This window comes from Salmo salar, chromosome 02 (genome assembly GCF_965601325.2).
Source record: "Salmo salar chromosome 02, fSalSal1, whole genome shotgun sequence".
Taxonomy (NCBI): Eukaryota; Metazoa; Chordata; class Actinopteri; order Salmoniformes; family Salmonidae; genus Salmo; species Salmo salar.
The window spans coordinates 95,975,766-95,990,748 of NC_138292.1; the positions used below are offsets into that span (position 1 = coordinate 95,975,766).

A 14,983-nucleotide genomic window follows, 5' to 3' on the forward strand; every position below is an offset into this window, starting at 1 on the left:
AAACCACAGTCTCAATTCATTTCAATGTGTATCAGAAACCACAGTCTCAATTCATTTCAATGTGAATAATCACCTGCTCCAAACTCCCTGTAGGTCCTGGAACCCCGGGGCTCTCTGGAGGTAGGGCGCCACCTGCAGGATGGGAGGAGGAATTAAACCGTCAATTCAATACTACAGGCTGGTGGTTCATCACAGAGAACCACAATGGGGGGTAATAACCTGTTATTAACTACTACAGACTGGTGGTTCATCACAGAGAACCACAATGGGGTTAATAACCTGTTATTAACTATTACAGACTGGTGGTTCATCACAGAGAACCACAATGGGGTTAATAACCTGTTAAACTTTGATGTGTTAAATCCCCAGTGATTTTCAATGCTGTATAGTATAGTACTATAAAATATAGTATAGTACATATAGTATAGTACATATAGTATAGTACATATAGTATTATATGGTATAGTATATATAGTATAGTACATATAGTGTAGTATAGTATATATAGTATAGTATAGTACATATAGTATAGTACATATAGTATAGTACATATAGTATATATAGTATAGTACATATAGTACAGTACATATAGTATGGTACATATAGTATGGTACATATAGTATAGTATATATAGTATAGTACATGTAAATATATATACAGGAAATCCACTTGGGATGTAGAGGTGTGTTTAAAAGGGAAGATAAAATACTATAAGATAGTGTGTGTGTGTATGTGTGTGTGTGTGTCTGTGTGTGTGTCTGTATGTGTGTGTGTGTGTGTGTGTGTGTGTGTGTCTGTGTGTGTGTGTGTGTGTGTGTGTGTGTGTGTGTACCCAGGCTGTAGTATCTTCCTCTAGACTGGTGGTCTGGTCAGAGCTGTGTGTGTGTGTGTGTGTGTGTGTGTGTGTGTGTGTGTGTGTGTGTGTGTGTGTGTGTGTGTGTGTGTGTGTGTGTGTGTGTGTGTGTGTGTGTGTGTGTGTGTGTGTGTGTGTGTGTGTGTGTCTGTGTGTGTACCCAGGCTGTAGTTTCCTCCTCTAGACTGGTGGTCTGGTCAGAGCTGTTCTCCTCCAGAATCACTTGCAGCAGCAACTCAATGGACTCTTCTGGAGACACACACTGTTAGTATATATACACACACACACACACACACACACACACACACACACACACACACACACTGCACACTGTTACAGTTTTTCTCAGTCGCTTTGGTGCATTTTTCACATCATCCCTAACATGTGCAAAATAATAAGTGCATTTCTCAGAACAATTTGTACAAACTGCAATATACAATAGATGTGTTTCTAAAGCTAGTCAGTCACTAAAAATCCTTAGTACATCTCTAAACAGACCCCTCTCATCATCATCGGGGATGAGAGCCATGTAGAGAGTCTCTAAAAAGTTGAGTAGATGCTGGGTGTTGTATGGCCCTATAAGGGGGGGATATGGGTTAGGACACCATGCTTCCGAAATAGCAGCACACATGGTGATATTTCCTCCCCGTTGGCCTGGCAAATCCACAGTAGCTCTGTGACCGGTGATATTCCGACCCCGCCTCCTGCATCTGGTCAGGTTGAAGCCAGCCTCATCCACGTAGACAAAGCTGTGAGAGGGTTCACTTGATTCCAACTCCATTATACGCTATATCCCAGAACACACAGTTGAATTTGTTTTGGTAAGAAAGAGTGACATTAAAATGTACATATATTGCATGTTCCTTCCACAGCAATGGAAATGTGTGCAGTTTATGCTTACTGTACTGTGTATCACTATAAAAATGTTGCTGTAAAGTAGTTACATAGATATATGTTTTACCTGTACATACTGGTACCGTAGCTCCTTAACTCTGTCCTCATTCCTTTGGAATGGTACACGGTACAGCTGTTTCATTTATTTATTTATTAACCTTTATTTAACCAGGAAAGGCTCATCTAGATTTTATAATCTCTTTTTCAAGAGCGTCCTGGCCAAGATAGGCAGCGCCAAGTCATTACAAAAATTAGACAAACAACATGAAAAACTACAAGTAATCTAGTAAAAACTTCACACTCATCTGGTTTCTATGCAGCACCCTGTCGATGGTTGAGATGCTAACCGTCTGGATGTTTTCAAAGACATCGTTGTCTTCTATAATGGTCCTTTGTATTTCCCTGAGTCTCATGGCATTGTTTGCTCGGAACCATGGTGCAAACAGCCTCCTCCTGTTGAGGTGTGAAAAGGCGTCCTCTGCCACCGGTTTGAGGTAATCTTGCAGTCCTATGTTGGGGAAAAATGCAGTGATGCATCGCACACTTTCACATAGACAAAAACTATGCGAACACACATTTTACTGTAAAACATACAGGTGGGTGCATGTAAGGTGCAGTATGTATCTGTATAGAGTATATTTCTGTATGCTGTGAAATACAAGTGGACTACTGTAATATGAAGCATTGTAGGAAGTATACAGTATACTGCTTATATACAGTAACTGTGCACTGTACATTGGTGGACATACCTGTTCTCTCTTCGAAACGTTTGATCTATTGAGGACACGGTAGATCTCCCAATATTCGGCTGCACCCTTCGACCCGCCTCAGCCATTGTAAGGCCATGATTGACAACATGGTCTACAATAGTGGCCCTTATGTCTTTGTTTTGCCTTCCACCACGCATCCTTGCTCCTCTTCTTCCTCCTCCTCTTGGCTGTTGACCCTGTTCGTTTCCTGGTCCATCCATTATTGGAAAATTGCAACTCTGTGTTGTGGTCTGTCTATATATGCTTGCCAATTGATTCTTCGTGAGATGCACCTTTGAGCAATTTAGACAACTGGGTTGATTGTTGGTTGAACTAACACTTTTACATTCCTTCATGAGTGAGGGTCAATTTCACCTGCACCATTCATCAATTCACGTTTTTGTACAAAAGGTCTAATAGAAATGTGTAAAACCATGCTTGACAGTTTATGACAAATAGTTCAACAATTTTGCATGTAATGGCTTTATGCAAGGAACTAATGCCTAGATGTTTTGAGGGGTAAGACTATTCAACAGAGAACCATCTACTATATTTTGAACAACATGACATGAGCAATTGAAAATGTGGAAAAAAGCTGACACTTGTACATTATCAATTGCAATATGTACAAAAGCAATTGCAATTTGTTCAAAGGAATAAGAAATTGCTTTAATGATGTGCACAAGTGACTAGATGATTTGGAATTTGTACAAGTAGTATCAAGAATGGCACTTTTGATCTAAGAAATGCACCAAAGCGACTGAGAAAAACTGTAATACACACACACCACACACACACACACACACACACACACACACACACACACTGTTAGTATACACACACGCACACACACACACACACACACACACATACTCCAGTCTCCTACCTTTGATGTCGGCGGGCCGATCAGGCAGGATGTAAACTCTGGGTCTGTGTGTGGAGCTGATGGTGGACTGGGGAGGAGAGGAGGGGGACAGGCCAGAGGATCTACCCGCCGATGGGCTGCCCTGGCTGGGGTGAGGGGTGGACCAGGGTGGGGGTCTGGTAGTCCTGAACCTGGGAGATGACTGCGTGGAAGAGAATGGTTGTTTTGTGGTTGTGGATGGTTGTGTCGTGGTTGTGGATGGTTGTGTCGTGGTTGTGGATGGTTGTGTTGTGGTTGTGGATGGTTGTGTCGTGGTTGTGGTGGCCTGGACTACATCTCCCAGAGGCAGCTCTGCTGTGGTGAATGGAGAGGAGATGAAGGGATTTGTAGTCCCGTTGTAGTCTCTGTCTCTGTCAGGACTGAGGGGTGAGGAGGAGGACAGGGGTGAGTCAGGGAGGGTAGGGAGGAGAGGCGAGGAAGAGGAGGAGGAGGAGGAGAGGGGTGAGTCAGGGAGGGTAGGGAGGAGAGGAGAGGGGGAGGAGGAGGAGAGGGGTGAGTCAGGGAGGGTAGGGAGGAGAGGAGAGGGGGAGGAGGAGGAGAGGGGTGAGTCAGGGAGGGTAGGGAGGAGAGGGGAGGGGGAGAGGGGTGAGTCAGGGAGGAGAGGAGAGGGAGAGGAGGAGAGGGGTGAGTCAGGGAGGGTAGGGAGGAGAGGAGAGGGGGCGGAGGAGAGAGAGGAGTCAATGAGGGTGGGGAGGAGAGGAGAGGAAGAGGAGGAGGAGAGGGGTGAGTCAGGGAGTGTAGGGAGGAGAGGAGAGGAGGAGAGGGGTGAGTCAGGGAGGAGAGGAGAGGGAGAGGAGGAGAGGGGTGAGTCAGGGAGGGTAGGGAGGAGAGGAGAGGGGGAGAGGGGTGAGTCAGGGAGGAGAGGAGAGGGAGAGGAGGAGAGGGGTGAGTCAGGGAGGGTAGGGAGGAGAGGAGAGTGGGAGGAGGTGAGGGGTGAGTCAGGGAGGAGAGGAGAGGAGGAGGAGGAGGAGGAGAGGGGTGAGTCAGGGAGGGTAGGGAGGAGAGGAGAGGAGGAGAGGGGTGAGTCAGGGAGGGTAGGGAGGAGAGGAGAGGGGGAGGAGGAGGAGGAGAGGGGTGAGTCAGGGAGGGTAGGGAGGAGAGGAGAGGGGGAGGAGGAGGAGGAGGAGAGGGGTGAGTCAGGGAGGGTAGGGAGTAGAGGAGAGGAGGAGAGGGGTGAGTCAGGGAGGGTAGAAAGGAGAGGAGAGGAGGAGAGGGGTGAGTCAGGGAGGAGAGGAGAGGGGGAGGAGGAGAGGGGTGAGTCAGGGAGGGTAGAGAGGAGAGGAGAGGGGGAGGAGGAGGAGGAGGAGAGGGGTGAGTCAGGGAGGGTAGGGAGGAGAGGAGAGGGGGAGGGGGAGGAGGAGGGGGAGAGGGGTGAGTCAGGGAGGGTAGAGAGGAGAGCAGAGGGGGAGGGGGAGAGGGGTGAGTCAGGGAGGAGAGGAGAGGGGGAGGAGGAGGGGGAGAGGGGTGAGTCAGGGAGGGTAAGGAGGAGAGGAGAGGGGGAGGGGGAGAGGGGTGAGTCAGGGAGGAGAGGAGAGGGGGAGGAGGAGGGGGAGAGGGGTGAGTCAGGGAGGGTAGAGAGGAGAGGAGAGGAGGAGGAGGAGAGGGGTGAGTCAGGGAGGGCGTTTGGGGAAGTGTGTGTGAGGTGTGTTAGGATGTGAGGTGTCAGAGTGATTTGTGATGTTCGAGTGTTTGAGGGAGATAGAGATCCACTAGTAATGTCTGTCTCTAAAGAGAACAACGACTGTGTTCCACTAGTAATGTCTGTCTCTAAAGAGAACAACGACTGTCTTCCACTAGTAATGTCTGTCTCTGAAGAGAACAACGACTCTGTTCCATTAGTAATGTCTGTCTCTGAAGAGAACAACGACTGTGTTCCACTAGTAATGTCTGTCTCTGAAGAGAACAACGACTGTGTTCCACTAGTAATGTCTGTCTCTAAAGAGAACAACGACTGTGTTCCACTAGTAATGTCTGTCTCTAAAGAGAACAACGACTCTGTTCCATTAGTAATGTCTGTCTCTGAAGAGAACAACGACTCTGTTCCATTAGTAATGTCTGTCTCTAAAGAGAACAACGACTCTGTTCCATTAGTAATGTCTGTCTCTGAAGAGAACAACGACTGTGTTCCACTAGTAATGTCTGTCTCTAAAGAGAACAACGACTCTGTTCCATTAGTAATGTCTGTCTCTAAAGAGAACAACAACTCTGTTCCATTAGTAATGTCTGTCTCTAAAGAGAACAACGACTCTGTTCCATTAGTAATGTCTGTCTCTGAAGAGAACAACGACTGTGTTCCACTAGTAATGTCTGTCTCTAAAGAGAACAACGACTCTGTTCCATTAGTAATGTCTGTCTCTGAAGAGAACAACGACTCTGTTCCATTAGTAATGTCTGTCTCTAAAGAGAACAACGACTCTGTTCCATTAGTAATGTCTGTCTCTAAAGAGAACAACGACTCTGTTCCATTAGTAATGTCTGTCTCTAAAGAGAACAACGACTCTGTTCCGCTGTTCATTTCTGTCCGGGTTGTCTGTCTTTGATTATTTCTGTCTGGATCCGGAGAAGAGGATGCCGGTGTTCGACCTGTAACGTCTGATTCAGGCAGCCCCTCAGTCACAGGTCCGCTGGTCTGACTCAGGGTGACCTCAGAGGTGACCTTTAACCCCTCAGGGTCAGGGGTCATCCCAGGTCCCCTCTCTCCCTGCCCTTCTCTGACGCTCCTGGTGCTCCTCCCCCCAGGGGACCGGCCTCGCTCCGTCAGCCCAGCCAGGGTGTATCGTTGTGGGGTTAGGGTCCGGCCAGGCTCCCCTGGGCCTGCTAGAGGGCTGGAGGTCAGACAGAGAGGGAGACGCAGGGCTCTGGGGAGGGAGATGGATGGTGCTCTGGGAGTGGTGTGTTGGTCTGTGGGTGAGTCTGTGGGTGAGTCTGTGGGTGAGTCTGTGGGTGAGACTGTGGGTGAGACTGTGGGTGAGTCTGTGGGTGAGATTGTGGGTGAGTCTGTGGGTGAGACTATGGGTGAGACTGTGGGTGAGTCTGTGGGTGAGTCTGTGTGTTGGTCTGTGGGTGAGTGTGTGGGTGAGTGTGTGTGTGAGTAGGTGTGTTGGTTGGTGGGTGAGTGTGTGTTTGAGTGTGTGTGTGAGTGGGTGGGTGAGTGTGTGTGTTGGTCTGTGGGTGAGTGTGTGTGTGAGTGTGTGTGTGAGTGTGTGTGTTGGTCGGTGGGTGAGTGTGTGTGTGAGGAGTGTGTGTGGGTGTGTGTGTCCATCCCGACAGGGTCGTAACCCGTAGTGACGTGATCAACAGACTGACGAGGACCAGACATCTCCTTTCTATTGTCTGGTTCTTCCTCAGGAAGCAGGGGGACTTCCCTATCGGCGTGCCCAGCCACGGTGAGCCCCGCCTGGCGAGAGGACCGGGAGGACAGCCCCTGTAGGGTGGGGGTAGAACCAGGGATCCAGTCCAACTTTAAATCCCCAACAAAGCTTTCAGATGGGTGAAGACTGCCCCCATTACCCATCTCTCCCCTCTCTCCCCCATCACCCCTCTCTCCCATCTCTCCCCTCTCTCCCCCATCACCCCTCTCTCCCATCTCTCCCTTCTCTCCCATCTCTCCCCTCTCTCCCCCATCACCCCTCTCTCCCCCATCACCCCTCTCTCCCATCTCTCCCCTCTCTCCCCCATCACCCCTCCGTCCCGCCAGAGTCAACATGTTCCGGTCAGTTCCGTCGCCGTCGAAGCTTTCGGAGCGTTGGACTGAAGACACACCCATCCAGGGGCCTTGACGCTCCGAGGAATTCCAGACGGCTTCCTGACCTGGAAACCACATGGAAAAAACACACACACACACACACACACACACACACACACACACACACACACACACACACACACACACACACACACACACACACACACACACACACACAGCAGGTGATGACAGAGTGGAAATAATGATAACACATTCTGTAACAAAACAAAATAACAGACAGACAGACAGACAGACAGACAGACAGACAGACAGACAGACAGACAGACAGACAGACAGACAGACAGACAGACAGACAGACAGACAGACAGACAGACAGACAGACAGACAGACAGACAGGCTTTAAACTACGACTCATAATCATGTCGGGAAAACAATCAACGGTCACCATAGTAACAGCAATTAGAGCTCGGGTCAACAGTAGTCCATTATATATGGAATAGAGATCTGGTCAACAGTATTCCACTATATATGGAATAGAGATCTGGTCAACAGTATTCCACTATATATGGAATAGGGCTCTGGTCAACAGTATTCCACTATATATGGAATAGAGATCTGGTCAACAGTAGTCCATTATATATGGAATAGAGATCTGGTCAACAGTATTCCACTATATATGGAATAGAGATCTGGTCAACAGTATTCCACTATATATGGAATAGAGATCTAGTCAACAGTATTCCACTATATATGGAATAGGGCTCTGGTCAACAGTATTCCACTATATATGGAATAGAGATCTGGTCAACAGTATTCCACTATATATGGAATAGAGCTCTGGTCAACAGTATTCCACTATATATGGAATAGAGCTCTGGTCAACAGTATTCCACTATATAGGGAATAGGGCTCTGGTCAACAGTATTCCACTATATATGGAATAGAGATCTGGTCAACAGTATTCCACTATATATGGAATAGGGCTCTGGTCAACAGTAGTCCACTATATATGGAATAGGGCTCTGGTCAACAGTAGTCCACTATATATGGAATAGAGCTCTGGTCAACAGTATTCCACTATATATGGAATAGGGAACCGTTTAGAGCTCTGGTCAACAGTAGTCCACTATATATGGAACAGAGCTCTGGTCAACAGTATTCCACTATATATGGAATAGAGCTCTGGTCAACAGTATTCCACTATATATGGAATAGGGCTCTGGTCAACAGTAGTCCACTATATGGGGAATAGAGCTCTGGTCAACAGTATTCCACTATATATGGAACAGAGCTCTGGTCAACAGTATTCCACTATATATGGAATAGAGCTCTGGTCAACAGTATTCCACTATATATGGAATAGGGCTCTGGTCAACAGTAGTCCACTATATGGGGAATAGAGCTCTGGTCAACAGTATTCCACTATATATGGAATAGGGAACCGTTTAGAGCTCTGGTCAACAGTATTCCACTATATATGGAATAGAGCTCTGGTCAACAGTATTCCACTATATATGGAATAGGGAACCGTTTAGAGCTCTGGTCAACAGTATTCCACTATATATGGAATAGAGCTCTGGTCAACAGTATTCCACTATATATGGAATAGGGAACCATTTAGAGCTCTGGTCAACAGTAGTCCACTATATATGGAACAGAGCTCTGGTCAACAGTATTCCACTATATATGGAATAGAGCTCTGGTCAACAGTATTCCACTATATATGGAATAGGGCTCTGGTCAACAGTAGTCCACTATATGGGGAATAGAGCTCTGGTCAACAGTATTCCACTATATATGGAATAGAGATCTGGTCAACAGTATTCCACTATATATGGAACAGAGCTCTGGTCAACAGTATTCCACTATATATGGAATAGAGCTCTGGTCAACAGTATTCCACTAAAAATGGAATAGGGCTCTGGTCAACAGTAGTCCACTATATGGGGAATAGAGCTCTGGTCAACAGTATTCCACTATATATGGAATAGAGCTCTGGTCAACAGTAGTCCACTATATATGGAACAGAGCTCTGGTCAACAGTATTCCACTATATATGGAATAGAGCTCTGGTTAACAGTATTCTACTATATATGGAATAGGGCTCTGGTCAACAGTAGTCCACTATATGGGGAATAGAGCTCTGGTCAACAGTATTCCACTATATATGGAATAGGGCTCTGGTCAACAGTAGTCCACTATATGGGGAATAGAGCTCTGGTCAACAGTAGTCCACTATATATGGAATAGGGCTCTGGTCAACAGTAGTCCACTATATATGGAATAGGGCTCTGGTCAACAGTAGTCCACTATATATGGAATAGAGCTCGGGTCAACAGTATTCCACTATATGGGGAATAGAGCTCTGGTCAACAGTAGTCCACTATATGGGGAATAGGGCTCTGGTCAACAGTAGTCCACTATATGGGGAATAGTGTACCGTTTGAAAGATGTTTCCATGACTAACCTGTATAGAACAACAGCTGTATGTTGTGTTGAGAGATGGTGGTTCTCAGGACCGTCCAGGTGACGACAGCTGTCCCACATCCCAAGAGGACAGCCCTCTGCCCAGCCACCAACCCCCGCTGCTCCCCGCTGGCTCCGCACTGCACCGTGACCTCTGGTGAACCCCGGTCCACAGACACCACCTCCAGCCGCACCGTCCCGTTAGCAGGGACATCTATAACCCAGGTGCACACCGTGTCCATTTCCCGCGGTTTCCCGGCGTTGCCATCGTTAACGGTGACGACGTTGTACTCTTCCGTCGTCGGAACCGGTTGTGTGAATTTGATGGTACCGGTTTCGACCCGTTGGAGGTCTATGGATCCACCGCAGCCGTGGCTTGAGGTGGCGAGTTTATTACCTGACGAGAAACAGGCATAAAGTAGTGAATCGGTCTTTCTAACCGTTGAGGAAAGCAGAGTAAAACTAGACCTAGTTTACAGATATAAACAGACCTTCTACAGTCAATAACTATATAGACTACAGGCCTACTGATAGACTATATAGACTACAGGCCTACTGATAGACTATATAGACTACAGGCCTACTGATAGACTATATAGACTACAGGCCTACTGATAGACTATATAGACTACAGGCCTACTGATAGACTATATAGACTACAGGCCTACTGATAGACTATATAGACTACAGGCCTACTGATAGACTATATAGACTACAGGCCTACTGATAGACTATATAGACTACAGGCCTACTGATAGACTATATAGACTACAGGCCTACTGATAGACTATATAGACTACAGGCCTACTGATAGACTATATAGACTACAGGCCTACTGATAGGATGGAGATTCAAAAAACATGATGTCACTCATTTAAACTGCAGCAGTGTAGACTATACGTTTACTGATTGGTTCATTGATTGATTGATTTTATTTGACAATAAAAAATAAAAAAATAGGTACATTCCATACCTGTTATAACCTGTCTGGGACCAATAAAGTCAACGACTTATAGAAGTAGACATTTCACTGTCACTCCGTCGTCCCATCCCCCCTCAAAAGAAAATACGATTGAGGACATTGGCAACCCATCGGCAGGTAGGCTAGTGGTTAGAGCGTTGGGCCAGTAATCGAAAGGTTGCTAGATCGAATCCCCCGAGCTGACAAGGTAAAAATCTCTCACGGCTGTCGAAAGGAGAGGACCAAGGTGCAGCGTGTGTGTAGTTCTACATTTTATTTACTCTGTGAAAACTATGCAATACATCAAATAACTGAATAGATAAAAACAACAAACCGTGACTCAGAGGAGAAACAAACACTACTCAAAAATAATCACCCACAAACCCAGGTGGGGGAGAAAAAAAAAAAACTACTTAAGTATGATCTCCAATTAGAGACAACGAGAACCAGCTGCCTCAAATTGGAGATCATCCCAAACAAAACCTACATAGAAATACAAAACTAGAACATGAACATAGAAATACAACACATAGAAAAACAACCCCTGTCACACGCCCTGACTTACTCTATCATAGAAAATAACAACTTACTATGATCAGGACGTGACAAAATCTATCGTTCTGCCTCTGAACAACGCAGTTAACCCACTGTTAATACACCGTCATTATAAGTAAGAATTTGTTCTTAACTGACTTGCCTCGTTAAATAAAGGTTAAAAAAAAACAACAAAAGAAAGAAAGAAAACAGGGCCTCTCCTGTAATCTAATTGGTTTGGTTTAAGAGGCCAGGTCGCTATAAACATCAGCCACATTCCTCAGCATATAGAGGTAGATACAGTAACCCAACTCTCATACAATACTTCACACTCAGACAAAAAAGGTTCTCCAGGAAAAACACAAATGAACTATCTTGTCCCAGTCGTCAGACCTACTGTACAGAAACAGCATTTTGTTCAACAATCTAAAGATAAAGAAAATGCTACATTTTAGTGTTTAAATACCTAAATGCCACACCTGCATTGCTTGCTGTTTTGGGGGGTTTTAGGCTGGGTTTCTGCACAACACTTTGAGATATCAGCTGATGTAAGAAGGGCTTTATAAATACATTTGATTGGATAAATCCTTTCTCACTGCTTCCAGGGTTCAGATCAGGACTATTAACACACCTATTTCCTGACACAATTTTCAAATATATATATATATATATATATATATATATATATATATATATATATATATATATATATATATATATATATATATATATATATATATATATATATAAAGACAAAATATGTCCTGTCTTACCTGTGGTGAAAACGAAGAGAAGTAGAAGTCCCAACCGCGACCTAGAGATGTGTAGCTGCATCTTATGTCTGTACACATTTCAATGACAAGTCAGGGGTCCAACTAGTTCCAAACAGACAGCTGAGGTCAGGAGAGGAGCCGTTGCTCTGCGTAATCCTTACCAGTCCTCAATCTGTCCAAACACACGCTGACAAAACCAAGACAAGAGAAAACCTTGATTCCACTTTCCTCCCCCTCCTCTCTCACTTTTCTCCTCACAGCCCGAGTCTCTCGACCATCCCAGAGAAGTGAACAAGGCTGGAATTCCCCGCCCCACTCTCTCTCTCTCTCTCTCTCTCTCTCTCCTCCCTCTCTCTCTCTCTCTCTCCACTCTCTCTCTCTCTCTCTCTCCTCTCTCTCTCTCTCTCTCTCTCTCTCTCTCTCTCTCTCCTCTCTCTCTCTCTCTCTCTCTCTCTCTCTCTCTCTCTCTCTCTCTCTCTCTCTCTCTCTCTCTCTCTCTCTCTCTCTCTCTCTCTCTCTCTCTCTCTCTCTCTCTCTCTCTCTCTCTCTCTCTCTCTCTCTCTCTCTCTCTCTCTCTCTCTCTCTCTCTCTCTCTCTCTCTCTCTCTCTCTCTCTCCTCCCTCCCTCCCTCCCTCAGGGAAACCGGAGTGTTGTCAGCGGTAAAGACAGCCTGTAAATGAGATGCATGGGGTGTGTGTGTGAGAGAGAAAGCGAGAGAGGCAGAGAGTAGTTGGGTAGAGCCATGTGACAAACATTAGTGCCGCTCCTCGCGGCGGGGTTCCTGTGGTGGGGGGTGGAGACAGGCGGACCATAGTGATCACCACAAGAGGCTCGCTGCTCTGTTTTAACACACAGTTTATACAGTGAGCAGGAAGCTGTGAGCTTTTAATGGGACAGGAACAGATGGCTTAAAACGGTGAGCAGGAAGCTGTTAGCTTGGGACAGGAACAAGATGAAAGAGCAGGTAATGAGTGTTTGTTGGCTTTGAGAGGAGTTTATCACATCAGTCAATGGCTTCATAAATAAGTGCATAGACGACGTGACCGTACGTACATGCCCCCAACCAGAAGCCATGGATTACAGGCAACATCCGCACTGAGCTAAAGGCTAGAGGTGCCACTTTCAAGGGGCGGGACACAAACGCTTATAAGAAATCCCGCTATGCCTTCCGACGAACCATCAAACAGGCAGTGTCAATCCAGAGATCGAATCGTACTACACTGGCTCTGACGCTCGTCGGATGTGGCAGGGCTTGCAAACTATTACGGAATATGAAGGGAAACCCAGCCACGAGCTGCCCAGTGACACAAGCCTACCAGACGAGCTAAATGCCTTCTAGGCAAGAAACACTTAACCATGCGTGAGATCACCAGCTGTTCTGGACGACTGTGTGATTACGCTCTCCGTAGCCGATGTGAGTAAGACCTTTAAACAGGTTAACATTCACAAGGCCTCAGGGCCAGATGCGCTGACAAGTGTCTTCTTTGACATTTTCAACCTCTCCCTGACCCAGTCTGTAATACCGACATGTTTCAAGCAGACCACCATAGTCCCTGTGCCCAAGAACACTAAGGTAACCTGTCTTCCCTGTGGCTCAGTTGGTAGAGCATGGTGTTTGCAACGCCACGGTTGTGGGTTCGATTCCCACAGGGGGCCAGTACAAAAAGAAAAATGTATGAAATGTATGCACTCACTACTGTAAGTCGCTCTGGATAAGAGCGTCTGCTAAATGACTAAAATGTAAATGGCTATCGCCCCGTAGCACTGACATCTGTAGCCATGAAATGTTTTGAAAGGCTGGTCATGGATCACATCAACATCATCATCCAGAATCCTAGACTCACTCCAATTCGCATACCGCCCCCAACAGATCCACAGATGATGCGATCTCTATTGCCACTCCACACTGCCCTTTCCCACCTGGACAAAAGGAACATCTATGTGAGAATGCTATTCATTGATTACAGCTCAGTGTTCAACACCATAGTGCCTTCAAACCTCATCACTAAGCTAAGGACCCCGGGACCAAACACCTCCCTCTGCAACTGGATCCTGGACTTCCTGACGGGCCGCCCCCCCAGGTGGTAAGGGTAGGTAACAACACATTCGCCACGCTGATCCTCAACACAGGGGGTCCCTCAGGGGTGCGTGCTCAGTCCCCTCCTGTACTCCCTGTTCACCCACGACTGCGTGGCCAGGCACGACTCCAACATCATCATCAAGTTCGCTGATGACACAACGGTACTAGTCCTGATCACCGGCGACAATGAGACAGCCTATAGGGAGGAGGTCAGTGACCTGGCAGTGTGTTGCCGGGACAACAACAACCTCTCCCCTCAACGTCAGTAAGACCAAGGAGCTGATCGTGGACTACAGGAAATGTAGGTCTGAGCACACCCCAAATCACATCGACAGTGGAGCGGGTTGAGTGATTCAAGTTCCTCGGTGTCCATGTAACTAAAGACCTATCATGGTCCAAACACACCAACACAGTCGTGAAGATGGCAGGAGGTTGAAAAGATTTGGCATGGGCCCTCAGATTCTCCAAAAAGTTCTACAGCTGCACCATCGAGAGCATATCTTGACTGGCTGCATCACCGCTTGGTATGGCAACTGTTTGGCATCCATCCACAAGGCGCTACAGAGCATAGTGCTTATTGCTCAGTACACCACTGGGGACGAGCCCCCTGCCATCCAGGACCTCTATACCAGGCGGTGTCAGAGAGTAGTGGGTACGGCCCAGTACACCACTGGGGACGAGCCCCCTGCCATCCAGGACCTCTATACCAGGTGGTGTCAGAGAGTAGTGGATACGGCCCAGTACACCACTGGGAACGAGCCCCCTGCCATCCAGGACCTCTACACCAGGCGGTGTCAGAGGGTAGTGGATACGGCCCAGTACACCACTGGGGACGAGCCCCCTGCCATCCAGGACCTCTCCACCAGGTGGTGTCAGAGTAGTGGGTACGGCCCAGTACACCACTGGGGACGAGCCCCCTGCCATCCAGGACCTCTATACCAGGCGGTGTCAGAGGGTAGTGGGTACGGCCCAGTACACCACTGGGGACGAGCCCCCTGCCATCCAGGACCTCTATACCAGGCGGTGTCAGAGAGTAGTGGGT

At 47.2% G+C, this 14,983-nt stretch overlaps 1 protein-coding gene across 1 annotated transcript in view; it reads right to left on the minus strand.

Moving 5' to 3' along the window:
* The window catches only part of si:ch211-14k19.8 (uncharacterized), a 36,675-nt gene extending 24,505 nt beyond the window's left edge, over nt 1–12,170 (minus strand). The window contains exons 1-5 of the mRNA XM_082968352.1: nt 11,862–12,170; nt 9,595–9,990; nt 3,383–7,231; nt 1,014–1,102; nt 74–132 (exon numbers count right to left, since the gene is read on the minus strand). Coding sequence (XP_082824478.1) covers nt 74–132; nt 1,014–1,102; nt 3,383–7,231; nt 9,595–9,990; nt 11,862–11,922 — 4,454 coding nt within the window. The 5' untranslated portion in view covers nt 11,923–12,170. The remainder of the gene's footprint in view (nt 1–73; nt 133–1,013; nt 1,103–3,382; nt 7,232–9,594; nt 9,991–11,861) is intronic.
* Nucleotides 12,171–14,983: the final 2,813 nt, after the last annotated feature.